The 21,989-nt window shown below is 44.3% G+C and overlaps 1 protein-coding gene across 1 annotated transcript in view; it reads left to right on the top strand.

The window, feature by feature from the left end:
• The window catches only part of DHX33 (DEAH-box helicase 33), a 474,726-nt gene that overhangs the window by 71,769 nt on the left and 380,968 nt on the right, over positions 1-21,989 (top strand). The window contains exon 3 of the mRNA XM_069614599.1: positions 1,173-1,400. Within this exon, the coding sequence (XP_069470700.1) occupies positions 1,173-1,400 (228 nt within the window). The remainder of the gene's footprint in view (positions 1-1,172; positions 1,401-21,989) is intronic.

Genomic DNA, 21,989 nt, shown 5'->3' on the forward strand with positions numbered 1-21,989 from the left:
ACATACTGACCACATCCTCACTCTTGCTTTTGTCATTTCTCACTTCTGCGACTAGTTACTGGTTTCCTCTTCCTTGGGACCTCACTGATTTTTGGTGGCAACATATGTCCGGTTCCCATTTGCGCTACAACCCGCACACACTAGTTTAGAATGCTGTTGGATTTGACCACTTTATAGATTTCTTACCGGACCCCTTTGTCCCACTCTATAACCTAGGTATACAGCACACTTCTCACGTGGTGGTACTGTATTTGGTCACAAGGCCAAACCCGCAGGCTCTAAGAAGATTGTCTTTTCTAAAGTTTGGCACGCAGTATCTACGTTTTCAGTTCCAAGTTTCTTTTTACATCTCCTTCAATATTTACATAAAATGTGGTCAGCGTATTTTACTATCCTACTTTTTAAAAAAAGATACAATTTATATGAAACCCCTACCCCTCAATGCCCACAGCATCCAAATGTATTCAGGAAATTGGTCACTAAATGTCAATTATAACATTTGCTGTCAACCATACTTTGACATGGCTAGGTAATTATAGCAGACGACTAATATGTTATTGTTCCAAAGGACACGTTTATAGTTGCTTTTTTTATTTAGTTGTTTCACCCTTCCTACGGTCTAGTATGTGAGAAGAATTCCATGCAGGAACGGAAGGTAGATTGAGCACTTTTATTGTGGAGGCAGCACTGATCCTGATGCTACACATGTCGAAGGGTTTCTTGCTCTGTAAAAACACGTGTGAAAGTGAATTAAACTACTTTTGGCAGGGGTTTAGATCTCGCTGCAGTTTCAGCTTTAGTTGTTTGTATAGTGTATGTTGCCCTCCACTTATCTTTTCATAAAGAACATAGATGTGTGTACACTTCTTGTATTTTGAACGTTTGTAATCGAGAAATCCGAAATAAAGCCCCCCCCCCCAGAGCCCACTTTCTGAACAAAGCTATTCTGATGTGTTTGTAAGATTGTTCTTTAGACATTAAAAGCTGTGAGCATATGTGCGTTGCTTTATATATAATGTAATACTATTTTTCTTGCCGGTCCATAGTAGGCGCGAGTTTAAAGGCTAGGTAATGGGTGAAGGGAGGGGGGGGGTTGGGGAGTATGAGCTGCCTTTTTGTCTTGTAAAAATCTGGTTGAATTGCATCTGATTATGGAAATATTTACTTTACAGATTGGCTTTACTGTCCGCTTTGAAGATGTCACCTCTGACGAGACCAGAATCAAGTTCCTAACAGATGGGATGCTGCTCAGGGAGGCAATTGGGGATCCTCAGCTGCGCAAATACAGCATTGTTCTTTTAGATGAGGCTCATGAAAGGACTATACATACAGATGTTCTTTTCGGGGTGGTAAAAATTGCACAAAAGAAAAGGAAGGAGCTTGGCAAAGTACCACTTAAAGTAAGTAAATTGATGGAGCGACATGAGTAGTCGGGGGATCGGTAGTTTTATTTTGTCCTCTGTAGTTATGCCCACAGAAACACATCCCTCATTTTCATCTACACATCCACCTTTTCATTCCAGAGTTTAATATTGTTCCCAGGTAACTGCTGTAGTGTTTTACTACACAGCACAGTGAGTCAAAGGAATTCCATATTGATGCACGTTTTCACTTGAGGGTCAACCATGGGCCCACTTTGTTTTTGCTAACATTTCCTTTATTCTCATTCATTTTTCTATTGAATGCTTTCTCCATTTTGTATATTGATTCATTTTACACCAGATTTAAAAGTGTGCAAAATGTAAAATCGTAATCCTTGTTTTTAACTTTGAATTCTTTGGTTAGCCATATATTTCCATGATCCACAGCATTCTGCCATATTCCCAAGAGGCTCCAAGTTGGGGATGTGCACAGGATTTCACAAATGAAGATGTCAGTGTTATTGGGGATGTTGGGTGTGTCTTTTTAGGACTACATTTTCATGGCAAGTTGTCCACACTATCTATAATAATATACAATATTTGTGTTAAAAATGACCTAGGCTTTCCTCGGAAGAATAGGGCACAAATCCCTCTCACAAGAGTTTCTGTAAAATATGGTCTTAAACATGTTCAAGAACACGTTTTGTGATTGGTACGAAGGTTTTTTCCACAGACCCCTGGTGAAGGAAGTAAAAAGCTAGACCAAACCACTCTCAATGGGTAGCATAGCAGAAAAGACCGGCTTCACTCTAGGGGCGAATAGATTTATTAGTCCCATACACAGCCACTAAAACTCACCAAGCATTCTAATATACATTAGTATTACATTATGTTTAACACCATTGCTAAATACTTTTTTGGGAAACACCATAATGCAGTAGTACATAGAAAACCAAGAAGGGATAAAGCATTGATTCCACAACACTCCAGGACATAAAATATCATCTACTAAAAACCACTATGCCAATTGGAGTCTATAAAAGGAGGTCCCAAAGGATTCCTAAAACTATAACAACCGGTCCATAGGCCACCATACATTGGAATTACACTATTGGGCCTAGATAGGTCCCAGCTCACCCCTATAATGTGAAAGATGCAACATATCCACAAGTGGATACCATAACGCCAGAAATTCGTGATGAACAGAGCAAACTGCTGTGATTTAATATAATCAAATATATTCTCCAGCATTGAATCTTTCATGGATTCACATCCTGGGAATATTCCCCATCGTCAGGCTGGGAAACCATGACAATGTGGAATATTCACAGCATGTGAATCCATGAAAGATGCCACAGCTGGAGAACCGGAGTTACAGGTAAGTAACTTATTCCTTAGAAATCACTGCTGCATTTATCTCAATTCCTTGCTGTAAAAACTGCAGATCTCTTTGAGGGATGGGATAGGGGGCCTTTGAAAAATGCCAGTTCAGATGAGCACCTTTTCAAGTCACTTAGGAGGAGTTTGTAAAGTTTCTAAAAGTTCTCCAGTTGGAAATAATGGGGCTAAATCCCATGGGTCTGCTGTGGTTTTGGGGAAAGTAAGGGAAGTTCTCTTTTTATCCCATAGATGCAGCAGGACGAGTGACGAGTCAAAGGGGCCACTAGAGTCGGATCCTGAAGGAGTTCCAGCCCAGGGTTCAACAACCATCAGGCCAGGAAGAACTGGATGCACAGAAGACAGATGCCTGTTCCAGTCAGTGAAAAACTGCAGATGACCGGGATGAAGGAGGGAATTTTAAAAGCCCTACTACTGCTTGAACCCACTGGACTCCTGGAAAAACAACCTAATGAATATCACAGACCCCTGGGTTCAGAGACAAGTACTTAAGGTGCAGGTCACAGAGGATTTGTCCCTGGAGCGGATGGAGAACTTGATAAGTATGGAGGTAGAGGGGTCTGCTTTAGGTCTGGCTACCGGTGGTGGAGCATCCTGGGACTGGAACCCTCGACCAGCAATTGCCCAACAGCCAAAAAAGAACAACCTAGATTCCTGGGAGAAGAACCTGAATGGCATGAGTAGCGCAGAGGAACCCCACCAAGGGTTCAGGTCGGCTTAGCGTGCAGTAGCGCACAGCCAACCTTCAAGAGAGCGGTCACATGATGATGGATGAGGGGGTAGTAGCAGAAGATGACCTACAATGGTAAAAGACCGAGCTGAGGTGTAATGGTAGTTGATGCAGGCTAGGAAGACTAACCACCTCAAGGGCTTTGGACCATGAAGACTTTACTGGCAGCGGCCTGTGAGAAACCGGAGGGTATTCTCACTCCTACTCCCCCTGGATCCTCTTCTCAGGTGGCTAGGGAAAGGTCATCACTTTTGGACCCTGACCCTGGGGTGGAGAAGCAAGCGAGGATCAGCTGGGTGGAAGGTCCTTGTGGATTGGGTGTGGGGTGCCCACAGGCGAGACATGGTTATCCCCCTTTCCTTCTCGATAACCAACCCCCCCCCCACCCCTGCCTTTATAGGCTATTGTAAATCATCTTCCCTCATTTCCCCGCATAAAGTATCTGTGGGATGGAGTTTTGCATCATTGGCCCATGGTGTTGGACGAAGCCGCGACTGTGAGCTGTTTGTGGAGCACCCTGACTGGGGTCTCTCCTTTATTCTGCTACTGAAGTGCTTCTATGACAGCGTGCCCATGCCTAGGACCATACTGCTGGCATGGTAAGTGTGTGTGATGTTATGCCTCACTGGCCCCCACAGCCTGCCAGATAATCTTCCATTGCTGTTCATTGGGGCCTGGCTTAGACCAACCATTCCACAACCCGCTCCTCTTGCCCCTCTTCAACATTCTCTGCAACAAGGACACTTGGGAGGGTGGGGGCAGTTTTCTTTTGCTGGATGCTGTCACTAGACTGGTAACGGGGGACTCTGTGTGTGTTGGCCTGCTCAAAATAATTCCTTAATGCACTTGATGGTGGTGGATGCCCACTTTTTTGGATCCATATGGCCTGAGGGGGCATGTGCCAACATCCAGATATGCTTTGCAAAGGAGACCCCAACAGCCAGCTCTTTTGCACAGACACAAATGTACTGAAGTAGAATGTACTGAAACTATTACTTGCCCCTGATGAAGAGTGGAAAAACTCGAAACGCGTTGGGCTACTTGAAAAATAAATTCTTTTATTCTTACCTTTACTGTCAAATTGAATGTTTATTGACATATACATTTCTTAGATCATTACATACAAATTTCTGGTTATTACATGAAATCTTTACTAGCCTTACCTGTCGCCCTTGAATAAAGAGGGCAAAAAATAGGCTTCCAAATACCCAAAGGCTTGGGCCCTAGATAGTGTGCAGGGGACGTGGGTTCGCTAATAGGGATCCTTTTTGTGTCTACTTTCCTCCAGCCTAGATACCAATGCTGAGCTTTTCTCCCCCACACCTAGAACTCTACAAAAAATCAAAAGTTTTACCATTCTTTACTTTCTATCCATAACTTGATATTCATCTTTTAATTAAGGTGTGCATAGTGTTCACCCCCAGTTCTAGCTCTTTTGCACATACCATGAAAAAGACATTGGCATCTGCTGCCATATTCCATGTTTGGGAGAATGGTGCGCCTTGTGGACATCCAGCCACCCGATAAGTCTGACGCATTACAATCACTGCCCAGTTTAGACATTGCTTTAGTGCTCTCGCAGATCTGGACCAAATTCATATTTTTGAGGATTCTAGGGCCCCTCAACCTTTTGCTCCCCCCGCTCTATTTTTGGATTGCTGACCTATTTTTGGTGGCCATAGGGAATTCCTGAAAGCCCCCCTTCCATTAAAACCTCTTTTTGCCTTCCTTCTGGTGTATGTTATTAGGTCTCTACTAGGGTGCACAGTTTCAGGCAACCCATTTTTGTCCATATTGGTTATAGGCAAGTAGACTTTTGCGAGCTGTACTTTAGTTTGGTCTTCACCAGTGGTGCAAGCTATTTAACTGCATTGATAACCCAATGTAATTTTTTTGGGAGCCTTTTGGGCAGCACTGTTTGTTTTTTTTTTTTTTGGTTTTTTTTTTACTTGTTTAAAAAAAAATATATATGCCTTGCTTCCGGACATTTTATACATTAGGACTTCCTTTGTTCAGAGCACCCAAAATAGCAGGTTCGAAAATGTTTGCTCTTTGTGAGCCCACTTGACAGCCTCCCTATGGCTTTAACTGGTTTAGACCAGTGTAGGTCCCTGAGCTCTCTGTCTCACGTCTGTGGGGGTAGTCTAGGATAAATGACAATCCTACTGAGCAATCAAGAAAAGTGAACTAAATTGAGTAAAACCAATTTTCCTTACACTCGAAATATGAATTTTAACACACAAATTGAGAATTATTTCGATGGCAATAGTCACGGTTTCCCTGTAGAAATGCGCCACTTCCCATGTTGAGTGGAAAAGCTGAGGTTGGTGTGTTCGGCCTTCTAGGTAAAATGGAGTGCAGAATTTGTAAATCAAATATTCACTGGTTTTAGTTCTTAGCAAATTTCTTATTTTTAACATACAAGCGTTTTCATCAACGGAATGAAAACAAATAGTTCAGTTGATTTGATCCTTTAGCGCAAGTGAGATGTGATTGTTAAAAGGAAATGCATACTGGTGGAGATTAGGAGACTAACTTTATTCAACCTCATCAAAATATTTATTCAATAATAAAAGCATTGGATTGTATATTTTTCACATGGGATATCTCAAACAATTAAAGGATTAAGTCTCTCCACCCTCTAACCCTCCCCCCACCCCCGTCCTTCCACCATCTCTCTTCTCACAACCCTCCTCATACAGAGCGGATCAGACTCTTTCAGGTGATACACACAGGCTGTTGCTCATGGAAGCAATATAGAAAGCTCCTCCTTCATTGGAAGGGCTGTTTTTTTTTCCACCAGTTCTTTACCGTTCTGAAGGAGGCTGGCCTGTGAACGGTGCTAGACCTCTCCTCCAACTATTCTTGCCCAAAGAAAAGTTTAAAATGATTATGCCTACTCTTATCTGATCATCCCTTCAGCCGGGTGGCTAGCTCGTAGCTGTGAGACCCGTTTGTTTATTTATATAGCGCACCTAACCCTGAGGTATCTGGGCGCATTTGGGCACAAGTAAAAATTGTTAGACCTTAGCAAAAATAGTCATATTACAGTTACATTTGTGAATACAGTTGATACAGACATGGGCACGTAGAAGAAAAAAGAAGCAGTTACACGTGTACACTTGTAAGGAAATGTAATGTAAGAATTCATATTTTTATATCTTATCTTTAGGCCTCAGTTCTGCCCAAAGGGTATTCTTGAAGCTCATGGCACTGGTGCCAGCTTTCCTATGCCTGAAAGGCATTCACCTGTATTCCTATTTGGATGACTGGCTAATCAGAGCTGCGCCGCCAGTGCTAGCCTCTTGCCATCTGTAAGTCTTTCTTAGCCTGTCATATACACTGGGTCTGTCAGTCAAAATAAAGAAATCTACCTCATTCCAACACAGAGGTTGTAGTTCATAGGCTACCTATGGGATTCACCATTGGGCAAAGCCTTCCCTGCAGAAGCATAAAATAACGATATCTTGGAGACAGTATCCCCGTTGCACCCAGCTACATCTGGCATCTAGTTAGATCAGGTTTCTGACACCCTAAGCAAGCGGGTCTCCATTTCAGTCTGGCGCCAGCGCCCCTCGCCACAGATTTACCATCACAACAGACTCCTCCATATTTGGGTGAGTAGCAACTTTGGAGGAACTCCAAATAATTGACTAGTGTAACTAAGGGGATTCTCTGAGCACAGCCATTTCCTAGAATTGAAGGCAGCCTTCCTGGCCTTGTAGCATTTTTGCCACTGATGATGAATTCCAGTGTCCTCATCCTGATGGACAATACACTGACTATGTTCTACATGAAAAAGTAGGAAGGCACCAAGTCAGTGAAATTGTATGTTCCAGCATTGCACCTTTGGGAGTGGGCACAGTAACAACTTAATGCTAAAAGCATGTGTGTGGGTTCCTGTATATCTGGCCTGGATCTGAAAGCCGAAGGCAAGTCATTCACTGGAACTGAAGATCCGCGGAAGAGGAGAAGACTGCTGTAGCTACTTCCAGCGCTGACCCCTTCTTTGATGCAGCAGTCCCAAAGACTACTCCGACCCATAGACTTGCGGGACTCATCAGTCTTAAGACCTACATTTCGAGCCATTCCGCGACGAGCTGTGACCTTGATGGCTGCAAACCGCCAAAACCCTGAGACCTCGAGCCCGAATGCTGTGCATAGTCTTTCAAGTACGAATCTCACTGAAACTAGGTGGACTCCTGATGGACCTCCAGAGACATGATTCCAGTCCTTGAAGTCTCCGCACCAGAAAGGACCAAAATGGCGAGGCGAATCCGACCTTCATCTGGTACCTTGAAAAGGGCGCCAAAATCGGAGCCGTGGGAAGCACAGAAGATTCCTTTATTAGGAGCCTTTCCTGTTGACATCTGCTGCAAGTTCCCATCCAGTGTCCTTTCCTTCACCGCAACCAAGAATCCAGGGACCGGGTCCTGTGCTGCTGCATTATGAAGGCGTCCCTCTGAAAGCTATTCTTTACTGTTGGCTTAGGTTAATACTTACCTAAAGTCATGTATGGCTATGATATGGTGATTAATGTGTTCAGGAGTTCGCCCATACCGTTCACCCAGGCCGAACGCTGGAACACATCTAGGAAGCCTTTTACGAAGTCCCTGGACACTTTCTACTAACTCTAAAGTCTGTAAATACTTGTCAGACAAGAAATCTCTGGAACACTGACTTTCCTGAGTGCTATCCTGACTTGCCTACTGTTGGCCTCTGGACAACCTGTGTTCCTCTTCTGCCTCTGATATCACTCATGACTTAGAATAGGAATAGGGAATTACTTTTAAGTATAAGGCCTCTGACTAGAAAATGTAAAGTGTTGCAAAGAACTTACTTGTAAAGGTGTTATTGTGTAACTTTGATTCCTGAAACAGAATAAGTTACCAAGTGTTACTTAGTTCTTACCTTTGAGTTGCTTATTGCCCCTCTGAAAAGTACAATACATTATTTACTTAACTTTGAATTGTGTTCCACACTTCTAGAAAGAAACAGAGTTGGTATTACTTGATTATTCCTGAAATTGAAGAAGTCTAAACGTTTAGGGTTTTACTCACCTTGAAAGCTGCTGCCATTCTAAATGTGTAACATTAGCTTTTGCTTACCTTAAACTGCTGAGTGCCAAAAAGTCTGATAGTTCTTACTTACCTTAGAATTGTTTTCCACTTTTTTGAAAAGTATCATTGGTATAACTACTTTGCCTGTAATACAAATGGTGTAAGAGGTTATGACCAATAGGGCTTTACTCACCTTGAATAGCTTATTGCCATTCTGAATGTGCACCCCAAGTTCTTACTTATCCATGAAGTGCATACCGCCCCTCTGAAAAGTAATTCATAAGTTATTGCTTACTTTAGAACTGGGTTCTGAAAAGTAATCTGAGTGTAACTGTATCATTCCTGAAAGAAGATTAAGTTACATATGTTGCAAGGTACTTACTTGTAACAGTGTGGTCTAACTGTAGTATTCCTGGAACTGAATAACATAGTGCACTACATATAGGGTCTGCTTACCTTGTATTACATACTGTCATTCTAAAAGTCTACTAATGTGGTTTTACTCCCCATGAATAGCTTACTGCCATTCTAAATGTGTAACACTGGGGTTTACTCGCCTTGAACTGCATACTGCTATTCTAAATAAGGTTTATACTTTGGTTTCCATACCATACAACTAACAAGACCCCCAAGGATGTTCACCCGACAGGAACCAATGGAAAGACAGTCGTGACAAGAGGAAACGCACGACTGAATACACAGGCTCACCAAGGCGGAAGCACTAGAACACCACATCAACACCACTCCGACCCTGAACCATTCAAACCTCAACGACCAGTGTCACACCAGATAACAGGAGAATAGAGCTATTTTTTAAAAATGTTTTATTTGATTTAAATTGATAAACAATTTTTACAAAATAGGACACAACATTCCTATCCATATTATCAGTTTTCCCATTGCCCACCTCCCTCCACATTAGATTCTCCATCAATAATAACTGGTGTGTCAAAAGCAGAACAGGTTTCCATCCACCCAGTATTCTATGACAATGGCCTATCGAAAGTACACTCTTGAGACATTCTGGGGGCTGCTTAACAGCTTCAGTTTCTGTAGAGTGGTCAAAAGAACTGCTTGTGTATTTTCAGTAATCAGAAGGCGCAATCCTGGTGAGTAGATGTCCGTTAAGGCCCTTCCTCAAACGCCCCACCTTCTTTGCCACCTGTTTACATATGGTGAGGGACTCGTAAGAGCGATTCAACCATCGTATACTGTTATTGTTTTGAACTTGTCACGTCAATCACCGCACTTTCTGCTATACCAACTCCACAATGCTCCAAGTCAATATATCTGAAGAATGTAGTTACTCCGATCACACAACGGATGTCGTCACCACTAGTCAAAATTGTCCACCAGTTGTCTTCTGTAAATGTCGCAAATGAGTTCAAGATTTTGCCCAAAGAAGCTGCCCTCGCACTGGAAGTCCCTTTACACACAAGGAGAAGATTTCTGCTTGTTTCTATCTCATTCTCCGTGTTGCAGTATCTGCACTTATTCATGGGTGAGAGGTTTTGCATACACAGTATCTAATTTGTTTTTAGTTGGTTCAAGTGAAAGCGCATAAAGGACCTACTTAGATTTTTGTCCAGAAACTTTTCCAGGTAACTTCTTACTTCATTTCTTTTCATCAGGGTAGTTGGAAAGGTTTTCGTCAACTTGTATTCGTTTGACATCTCTCCCGTAAGTATCCAATCTGCCTAAAAGTGTTTCGTAGTCACTTTATCGGGGTTTGTCATCAATAGTTCGATTGAGGCATTTATAGTTTTTAAGATTTTGACATTGCGGTTCTTCCAGAGTTCCAGGGTAGGAATGGTTCCTCTTTCCATTTCTTTGCTCACCAGTTCTAGAGCTTTTGGTTTGGTAGCCAGAAGAAGTTTCCGATATAGCATCAGTGTGTTTCTCTCTTGAATAGCCTTCAATGAATTCAGACATAGTTCACGTCTGATCAGCGGCATTGGAGATGACTGTGCCAAACCCAGTACTTTTCTCCAAAAAAAGCTCTCCAGGTCTATCCACAATTTCTCCGGAAGTGAAAGCATAGCATTGGTCCCGTATAACGCAGCCGGAACTACCTTCACTTTGTAAAAGTTAAGTACGGGCGCAGCCGAGAATCTTCCATATTTTTGGTCTACTGCTTTTGCTTGATTTGCTAAAATCTTTATTTTAGACCACAACAAATCCTGCATTGCTGATTCTTTCATGGTTTGGCTTATGACTCCTAGATATGTAAAGAGCTTACTTTTTCCAATTTCAATCCTTCGGCAAACCAATTGGCCTGTGGATATTTATTGCTGCCTGGGGGCTCCCATGCCACTACTTTCGTTTTTGAGGAATTCAGCTGTAGGTTGTTTACCTTAAGGTACTCACTTAGGTTTGTCAGCTGCCTTTGCAGACCTACCAGAGTCCTGTCTAGGAGGATAATGTCATCTGCATATAAAAGGCGGGAAATTTCCATACCTCCTAATTTTGGGGGAAAGATTCTGACTGTAGATTCTGTGTCTGAGTAGTCGACCATATACGCATTATATAGCGCCGGGGCCAGTGGACACCCCAGTTTCACTCCTCTTTCTGTGGTGATTACTTTTGACAGGAGGCCCTGTTGACTCAGTCCTACATTCATTGTAGTTTCCCGGTAGAGTTCTTGGATCGGGGCCATGATGTTCTCTGGGCATCCCATGTGTTTCAGCTTTTGCCATAAAAGGGCCCTATTGGCCTGGTCGAAGGCCTGGACCAGGTCAATAAAAGCCATGTAGATCGAATGGCCGTCCTTAAAAGCCTTGGCTTTTATTATACCCAGCGTTAAGATGTTGGTGGCGGTTCCCGAGTTCTTATTAAAACCCGTCTGAAATGGGTCGCTGCACTTTGCTGAGACCATTCCTGGAACGCTTCAAGGGCAAAGCCTGCAAAAATGTTCCCAATTACGTCTAGGAGTGAGATTGCTCGATAATGATTTGGGTTCTCTCTATCCCCTTGTTTGAAGATCGGGACCACTGTATCTGTACGCCATGTTGGCGGAATGGTTTGTTCCTGATTACAGTTTTTGAATATTTTGCTGATAAAGCTTGCCCATTGTTACGGCTGTTGTTTCAGGTCTTTGTTAGTAATTCCATCGGGCCCTAGAGCCCTGGACGTGCTCAATTTTGAGATCTTACCCCAAATTGCTTCTTCATCACATGGGATATTCCATGTCTGCTCACTTCCATTTTTACGATGTGTCAAAGCGGGCTGAACTCGATTCTCATTCGCCACCGATTTGTACAACTTGGAAAAATTTGTCAACCAGGCCTCCTCCCCTACACTATTTTGGAGGGCGTTGTTATTTGCCGTTGCGGTTCCTCTTGTCAGGCACCAGAATTCACTGGTCTTTTTCCCACATAATGTTTTCACCATCAGTTCTGATCTGCCTGGTATAGATGACGCCTCTTTTGCAATATCCATGTCCTGTATTCCCGGTGGGCTAACTTCCATCATACTATACATGTACCAGGGATCCCGACGCCTTTGCCAATCTTTTTAGTTTACATACTAAGCGTCGCTTTCTTGAAACTTCTACGTTATATATATGTTGATGGTTAGCAGGCGACTGATTAGATTTATGTACGGGTCTTGTATACTTTTTCAGAAGGGGGGTATAATCTACTCCCCCGATTTTGTCCTTTGGTGTAGAGCTGTTTTTTTACCAGTGTTACTGTGTAGCTTTAGTAAATTTGTTCGTGTCTTTTCTGAAAGTTTTAGACAAGTTCCCCCTGTATTCAATTCCAAGTCGTATTCAGGGCAGAGTTGCTGTTTCTGAGATGTTGTCCACCTCGCGGATAATAAATTGTGGTCACTATTGGCTGTCTTCACTAGTGCAAAGCTTACGATCAGGCCTAACGGTTCTATTGACACATATGTATGGTCAATTGTCCCCATTTGGGGTCCCCTTTGCCATGATGGAATCTTACTGTTTGCTTTTGTACGCAACCAATGCAGGTTGTGTAGATCTCTGGACGTTCAAATTTTCTCTAACTTTGTCCCCCTTTCCAAGATTGGGGATGTTTTTGGTAAATGCAATCGCTGATTCCCGATCTCTGGGCAAATTGCGTTGAAATCCCCTGTTATTATTGTGTGGTCATGTCTATAAGTGTCATTCGCCTCTTCCATAATGCTTTCCATTGATTCCAAAAAGGCGTCATCTGTAGTTGCTTCGGATTCCAATATGCGTTGACCAACAATATGACTTCTTCTTTTTCCTTATGAGTTAACAAGTCCACGTGTCACCAGGTGAAAATTAGTGCCTGGAGTAAATGTGATGACTTTATCTGATCAGTCACCTCCAGGCTGCAACCTGACTGTATTGCTATCAATAACCCTGCCGTTGGACGACCCAGAAAGCCCTTCTTAGCTGGAATGTTGAAAGTCATGTATCCATCCATCTAAGGTTTATCAAGCTGCCAAGTCTCCGGAAAACAGAGACTGTCCCAATGGCCCAAATTGACGTCGGATATTGCTATTAAATGTCCAAAGCCTCTGGTATTCCAGGATGCCATATCAATATAGTTCTTGTAAATAATTTGACTGGAGGAGCTTTTGGGTAAAATGTCCTGCGTCAACTCCGGTGTCTGCTGGTATAATTGCTAATTCCGTTATTTTATATGTGGGGCCGCTGATTTCCATGTCCATTGGTCTGGGGATTTCTTAATGATATCCCTTCTTTGTGTCTTGGTTTAGAGAATAGAGCTATTACCAACCCAGTCCCACACCAGAAGAAAGGTTCAGACGCACCGATCAATCCAAACAATACTCAGTATGATACAGCGGGGTCAGCGCAGCACCAACAAAGCGAGTCGGCCCATGAGGAACCAGCATCAACCCAACCCACGGGGATGCATCTCTAATGGAATCAGAACCTGAATCAGGACACAGTCCGCACTAACGCAATCCTCAACATTTTGCATACTTAAACCACTCAACCATCTCTCTCCCAGCAATCCGCACGCACTTTACCACACTGCATCAACAACACATAAACATCACCTACAGCACTTGCGGTCTCGCCCGATCTGATACTAGCACCAAAGCACAGCAATCTGTGTATACCGAGCTGAAGCTGCCAACAGCACATCACTTCTCCTGCTCCCCTCCTCCAGACTAACCTCCTTCCTGTTTACAGATCCGCCAGAGCGCCTGGCGACCACTTCCGTTGGTGACGGTGCGCTACATAAGTACCTTTTAACATATTTATTGTGTTGGATTTTATAATTGTGTTTATGAATAATAGTACTTACCTTTACTTTGTAAAGAATTCTCTTTTTGTGTATATATAAAAAAACATTATTTTTTACAATGCATACCTCTATCAGTGTTTGGACCATTTTCAAATTTGTTTTATTAATCAGAAGCAAGTGGTTTGCAACAATTGACAGGAATGCAATGTAATACAGCATATGATAATGCAAAGACGAATATCAATAGGGTAAAACAAAATACATTTGCGTAAACAAAACAAAAAAAATAAAAACAACTCTCAAAGCATGTCAACTAGGCTCTGATACAAGGTAAGTAATAATAGCAATTACAATGGTAATGACAGGGGGGCATTTACACATATTGAATATGAGGCATTGATAGAATTTTCACAGTGGCTTATCGTTGGATGTGTGGAAAATATTAAAAACAAGTGTTTTCCAAGACTCATGGGTATCCCTGAGGACCTCGTCCAAACAATATAGTGACCTAGCCCATGCCCTAGTCTCTGCCTCGCTCCAAATTTCTAATTTGTGATATCACTGTTTGTACCGTGGCGACCCCCCCCCCCCCAACCCCCCACAGACTTCCAGGACATGGCAATGTGACGTTTAGCTAGTATGCAAGCGAAGTCCTAGTAATATGTCTGTGTTTGCCTTTTCTGGGATATGCGCCATGGAGACATTCCAGTGGGCCCCAGCTGTATCTGGCAACACGCGCCACTTTGCAAATTTGTTCAATTCAGGACCAAAAATCTTCCACACTTAAACATTTCCAGAACATATGGATTAGATCTGCATCAGGTTGAATGTTTGTTTTTGTAAAATTTAGCAACTCTGTTGGGGTCATGTATGTATGATGGAGCACTCGTTCCCATTTTTGTTCAGTAATTACAGTTCCCACATCTGACTCCCATCGCGTCTTCAGCTTTGGGTATAAGGGGTTAGACCAGCTCAGCAAACGGCTATGCAATCGGATTACCGGCCTCCAGTCATCTTCTAACGCATATATTGGTGCCAATAGCTCAGTCCCCTCTGGCTCAGCAGGCCACCCGCTCCATCTATGCCTCGTCACACCCACCACTTTCATATATCTCAGAAATTGCCCATTGGGCAGGCCTGTCTGCCGCGCTAGGCTAAGTCACAAAATCTCCTGTTTTCGAACATATCTCCCCATGTTGAAATACCCCATTACTTCCAGCGCCTTGCAACATTGAGATTGTCCCTATTCTTACACACATTGGCCACAATCGGGACGTTGGGCGAGTAGGGGCAACATCCGGAGCAGCTTTAACTCCCTGGACCATATATTCCTGCCCAGGTCCACTAGTAGCGGTAGGGAATGCATGCAGTGGTCAGGGAGCCACAGCATTTCATTAAGGCGGGCCGGGGGCACCAAATGTTTGAACCCCATAGAAAACCTCCAAAGTATCAAGGCGAAAGAAGGAAGCTTTAATATAGTAAAGTACATTTGTGAAGTAATACAGAAATATAGGGCGGACAATCAGTTTAACAATTGCTACTATTCTATCCATGAGTGAAAGCGGTTATCGGGACCAGATGGACATGGATTTCTAAGGGCCCCCCGACACCCTGAGAGTGTTATGGGTGTGTGTCTCGTCCGGTGTATGCATGACTTGGATACCCAAATATTTGAAGGGGCACACCTCCCACCGGAGCCCCTAAGTCAGGTAGAGTGGCCTCACTCACCCCATGAAGGCCAGCCCGAGGAAAAAAACATGCCTTCCGCCTATTGAAAGAAATCCCAGCAAGTGTTTCAAAGTTATCCAATACGTCCAAGACCATTGGTAGGTTGTGTTGTGGGTCACACAAATAAAGCAGGACATCGTCTGCATTTAACACCTGGTGTATAGAACCACCAATCATGATGCTCGCATCCAAGTACTCTTGGCTCGGGCATACCGCTAGTGGCTCCAGAGCGAATCCATATAGCATGGGTGACAACGGAGAACCTTGGCGAGTCCCCTACTGCATATTGCACAATCCAGATATTTGTCTACCTGATTTAACCCTGGCAGTTGGAGAGGAATAAAAGTGTCACCCAGCAGATAACACTCTCGCCTATCCCAAAGCTTCACAACACAGCAAACAACCAATCCCAATAGAGGGAGTCAAAAGCTTTGATTGCGTCGAGTGACACCACTGCACAATTTTCCTTGCAGGAATTGCTCTGTTCGATAACGTGCTGTGATCTATTGAGATTCAGGGTGGTACTACGTCCTGGCACAAACCCAGTTTGGTCCATATGTATCAAGTCAGTGATGACTTTACGAAGTCGCCCCGCTAACACTGTGGTGAGTATTTTCACATCCTAATTTGGCATAGCCAGAGGGCGATACGAGTTGCATCTGTCTGCTGGTTACCCAGGCTTGGGTATCGGTATCACCAAGGTCTCCCCCATTCTAACCTGGGAGCACATCATTAAGATGGGCTTCCTCAAAAACATTTAGCCACATTGGAGCTAAAGTAGGGCTGTGTGCTTTATAAAATTCCAGGGGCAGTCCATCACTCCCGGGCGTTTTACTAGGAGAGAGGGAGGCAATTGCTTTGCTCAATTCCTCCACCTTGATGGGCTGATCTTAAAGGGCCCACTGTGTGTCCATAAGCATCGGGAGTCGGATTAGGGAGAGTGCATCAGCCACGTCCCCCTGGGGCACTTTTGTTGTGGCTATATAACGTATGTAGTGAAAATGTAATTGATCGCAAGCTGGGATCTGCATGGTGCCCTGCATTCATCATAAAGTTACGTGGTTAGGGGTCTAGGGTGTTCTTGTATGCAAAGCCATGCTAAAAGTATCCCAGGTTTGTCCCCTTCCACATGTGCCCGAGTGGTTCATGTGGCATAATCAAATTTGGACAACCTCTCCCATGCCTCTAGGCAGCGGGACCGGGTCTCGGCTAATTTCCCCTCTTCCAACCGCAGGCCTATGTATTGGGCCTCCTGCGTTCATAACTTCCAAGTCCTCCCGCAGTTACTGGCGGATGCCCACAGCACTAGCTATAACCTTGCTTCTACTCGCCACCTTTGTGGTTTCCCAAATAGTGCTCCACACTTCCAACATTGTTTTAAAAATTCGGAAAGTGAGGTTTGCAATTCTCTTCTGAAAACCTAGTCAGTCAATGTGCCGATAGGCATGCGCTACCTTGGGCTTGGGATCCTAATGTTCCATGCAATCACCAAAGGGGAGTGGTCCGATATCGAGCGGCTCATATATTCAGCACTACAAATTTCAGCCACATCTTCAATCCCAACGAAAAAATAATCAATCCTGGTGCATAGATTGTGGGGAGATGAGTAAAAGGAGTAACCTCTGGGTGTAGTTCCCTCCAGACATCCATCAAATCTAGGTCAGTTAGCGATGTATTCAGAGCGGTTTGGAAAGTATGAGTTAACGATGGATTTCTTTGAGGTCAAGATAACCCAGTAAAATCAAATGCCACCCTCCCTGTCGACTTCTAGTAGCTAGAATGACAACAAACCATCAATCCGTGTAAGCACTCCCTTCGCGTATTTTAAGGATGTGGCACCATAGCCCACCCCGCCCCAACGGTTCAAAACCGCCTCTTGTTCATCGGCCAACAGTTGGGTCTCCTGAATTAAAGCTATCGATATCTTTTTTACGTTTCAGATAAGATTTCTTTCTGTTCCTGCGAAGGTAAGAACCCAACCCACGCACATTCCAGGTCAATATTCTAATGGGGGCCATAGTTGTGATACATACCAAGTAGTCCCAACATCGCACAGATGACCCCTCCCCCAACCCGTCAAGACAGTCATAAGTAACACCCCCCTACATAAGTGTCCAAGTTACCTGTACAGTCAGCATATCTGCTAACAGTCCATAAACGCACCATCCTTGACCAGCTGCTTATCTAGAAGCCACACCATGTGAGCCGTAATGCATGGAGTAAACAAAAAATTAACAATGATAACCAAACTATATAACATTGCTCAGCAACAACACATTGCTCAGGCATTCCCGTACCAGCAAGGCCAAACCTGGCCATTGTGTACCAGGTAGTGGATGCTAGCAACAGGCTGGCTCGCAGTATTAACTTGGAGCAGGCGAATAAGACCAAGAGTGGGTAACTGAACGTTACCCCCACTGATAGAAAAGAAATCACAGTCGGCTTCTGGCCATTGCAATGCAGCGTCATTCAGGGTACACAGAGTAACACACCAAGTAATGGCTCAAGCGACGGGATACATTGGTACAGTACTTGGATCTTCTAGTAGCCTGCAACCCCACATGGAGTACCTCGCCGGATCTGCAAGGAGGGCCAAAAGTCCCAGAGCCACCTAGTGGTGTATTATGGGAGAATAGAATCGCACATTAAGTCAAGTGCCAGCTTCGTCCCCGCTGGCCAAATTGTTGTGTTCCAACCACATGGTCGCTGCAGCAGGACTGTCAAGGAAGTGTGACCTGCCATTGTAAATAATCTTTAGCCTAGCAGGGTGTTGGGTAAGATTTTCATAGTAATGATAAATATTCCTGACTTGTGTCAACCCCAGAACATTTTGATTTTACTAGTGGATTCTTTTTCCTTATACCTCTCTGAGTGGGAACCTTTTCCCACACTCACAGAATCTTTTACTCTTTTTATGGGTGTCATTTTTTTAGACTCTCAATAGTGCCTTTTTAATTTGATACTCTGACAACTTTTGGCACATACTACCTATTGCTTGGTTGCCCTTGGGGCTCCCCTTTTAACTTTCTCTGGCTAACCTTGAGAGAACTACAGTTCCCAAGGGTAGAAAGGATCCTTGGATCTCTTTTACAATTTATTAAGTGAAACCAGCACACCCCACCTTACGTGAAGTGCTGGGGAGATCCCATGTATTCCCTTTCACCCTAAAACGGTAACAATTCTGTTTCAGGGACATGCTTACCTCCAATGGCTGGTGGAAGGGATACCTTTTATAAGTTGGTGCACCTTTACCGCAGGCTGTTTGCACAGTCCTGGTAAAGGCACCCCTCAGTGCTCATTTTACCAAAATGACTCCATCTTTTTTTGCCATTTTTGTTGAGTCTCTTGTCCTTCCTCCTCCTGAAATCCAAGGTGGGAAATTCCTTTGTGCGATTGTTATCTTTGGCGGGAGTCCCCTGGACTCCCCGCCCAGGCTCCAGTCCATCTGTGAAGACAAAAAGCGAGGGAGGAGTCCACAACTCCACAGCCCTTGTCTTCCTCCTTGCCTGAATGGGGACAAATCCAAGTGGGGGGGGCTGGCTGTCCAGATTGGACAACCAGACCGCACCTTTTTGTAAAATGCAAAGAGAGTATGCAGAAGTTGTGCTGTAGTTCCTGTTAAATACTCTGAAACTGGAAGCTGAAGACAAGTTGATCACTGGAACCAAAACCGAAGAGGACGATGAATGAAAAGTGGCTGAGACGATTTCCAGTGACTGGAGAACCTGCTGTGTAACCTGAGCCTGCTGCAGCGTATATTAAAAGTATATTGTCCATTTGACTTATGTGATTCCTTGCTGAGCATCACGGTACAACTGTTAGGGTCTACTACCCTGTTATTACTCAATGTAATCTGAAAGTAACCATTGGTTTTACTCCCTAAGAGTAGGGAGTAAAACCCCCTTACTGTCCTGTACTGAATGGTTAAAAAGGTTTAACTTTCATAGAACTACTGTTAGGTGTTCCGCATAAGGCTATATGCTTTGGTCTGTGTACCTTCAAGCATTGTGGTGTTTCTTTTTTATAATGTGTTCATGATTTTGACCAGTACTTACCCCAAGACTTGACTGGGCCTAATTGTATTTAAAAATTAACCTTTATTTGTTATCATTCTTCTGGTTGTCAGTGTTTCTATTGATTCAGGTGTGTGTTATAGATTCTTTGTACTGGCCTAGAGCCCTCTCTCCCTCCTAAGATAAAGCCTGTCTGCTCTGTCAGCACTACCACAAACTCGGGTGGTACAGCCTTATGCTAAGAGTGGAGTCTTGTACTGTCTTAGTTGAATGGTTCTGATGAAGTTGGATAGAACTTCAGAAAAACTGCTCTAACGTAGGGTACATGAGCATATATTTGAGGCCCTGTTGTATGAGTCTCGCCTAGGCTGGCACAAGCAAATTTCGTGCCCTCTGGACCGCAGGTGTATAATCCGGATAAATAGCGATCTTAGAGCTGTATCTCGCCACCTTCCCTAGAATATTTCAGGATCACTTCTCTGCCGCAGAAGTTCAGGATCTTGGCTATAATCGGTCTAGGGTGGAATCCAGGCGGAGGTCTCTCTTGAAATGACCGGTGAACTTTTTCAACTGCAAATCCCTGTGACAGCTTGCCAGGCCCAATCTCCTGTAGTAACATGTTTTCAATGTATGCGGTTGGGTCCGTGCCCTCGCGCCCTTGGGAAGACCAAATGCATGTATATTGTTCCTGCGGGACCTGCCCTCAGCGTCCTATGCGCGTAATTCCAAGGTGGTGTTTCTCATTTCCAATTCTTTGACCCGCGCCGTAAGATCTTTAGTGGTGCCCACAGCATTTCAGTCCCAGTTCGGCATTTGTGACCTTCTCTGCCAGTTGTCTAACATCCTGCCGGAGTAATTGGACATCAACTTTAACCTAGTCTATTTTTGTCTCCAGCAAGGACCGCAAAGCAGCTATTGCAGCAAGAACCTGGTCTTCCTGAGGGTTCCTTGCAGTGGTGCATGCCTCTGCCTGTGCATTGTCCACGGCTTGAGGGGCCTGGCGTTTTTGTTTTGGCCTGCGAATGAGTCCATTATGGTTGGTTTGCCCGTATTTTTGGTAGGCGACATTAGAGGGCAGCAGTCAGGACAGGCAGGAGTATGTGCCTCGGCACGTGACCAGATATTCTCCAGACAGTTAGGATTAGGTAGGTAGGCCCAGCCACAGAGGGTGGATTAGCTCTCCTGTTGCCACTTCAGTGCAAGAAATAACATCTGCAAACCAGAAAGATAGTAGTAGCAGCTGGAGCTCTTAAACAAGACTGCTGGCACGACAAGAGGAGTTCCACGGCGCAAAGATATCAGGTGGGACCCAACTCACATAGGCATTCTCGTCAAGCATTGACACGGTGGGCACAGTCCCAGTTAGAAATAACACACTGCAAATCACTGGCCGTGGGCCACACACTCTGGCGCTCACATGGGGAGGGAGCCCAGGGTAGGCAAACCCTCCACAAGCCACACACAGTCTGGGTGTATCAGCAAGGGGGAGGGAGGAGTCACTCAGTGGGCTGACAGCAGTCACAGGAGCCCCTTCAACAAATGGTCTGGGCACCAACCTAGGTCATCCAGGAGGAGGGGAGGGATGGAGGATCGGAGCCCAATTCTTATGCTGCAACGACAGCATCAATAGGTGCAAGCCGCCTAGCACCTGTCCCGCAGTAGGAAGAGTACCTGAAGTGAAGAGAATGCAGGCGAACGCCCAGGCGTCTTGCCTTTAGCGCGGATACTGCAGAGGGTTGCCCAGTACATCAGCGTTCCAGCCCGCGCTGATACAGGGCGGCAGTCCACACCCCAGGTAAGTGTTGTCTCTGTTAGCGTTTCGGCGTGTGAAGGATCTCCTCGCGTAGAAAGTCAGTCTAGGGCAGTGAGCCCCTCCCAGCCCATGCACGCCTCAGGCAGGAGATGGACAATGTTTACAGTTTAACAGCAGCCGCCTCAACCTAGCCTGGCGGTTCCATTTAGGAAGTGTTTCGTAGTCACTTTATCGGGGTTTGTCATCAATAGTTCGATTGAGGCATTTATAGTTTTTAAGATTTTGACATTGCGGTTCTTCCAGAGTTCCAGGGTAGGAATGGTTCCTCTTTCCATTTCTTTGCTCACCAGTTCTAGAGCTTTTGGTTTGGTAGCCAGAAGAAGTTTCCGATATAGCATCAGTGTGTTTCTCTCTTGAATAGCCTTCAATGAATTCAGACATAGTTCACGTCTGATCAGCGGCATTGGAGATGACTGTGCCAAACCCAGTACTTTTCTCCAAAAAAAGCTCTCCAGGTCTATCCACAATTTCTCCGGAAGTGAAAGCATAGCATTGGTCCCGTATAACGCAGCCGGAACTACCTTCACTTTGTAAAAGTTAAGTACGGGCGCAGCCGAGAATCTTCCATATTTTTGGTCTACTGCTTTTGCTTGATTTGCTAAATTCTTTATTTTAGACCACAACAAATCCTGCATTGCTGATTCTTTCATGGTTTGGCTTATGACTCCTAGATATGTAA

This window comes from Ambystoma mexicanum, chromosome 9 (assembly GCF_040938575.1).
Source record: "Ambystoma mexicanum isolate Mex_15411 chromosome 9, UKY_AmexF1_1, whole genome shotgun sequence".
In the NCBI taxonomy this organism is placed as follows: Eukaryota; Metazoa; Chordata; class Amphibia; order Caudata; family Ambystomatidae; genus Ambystoma; species Ambystoma mexicanum.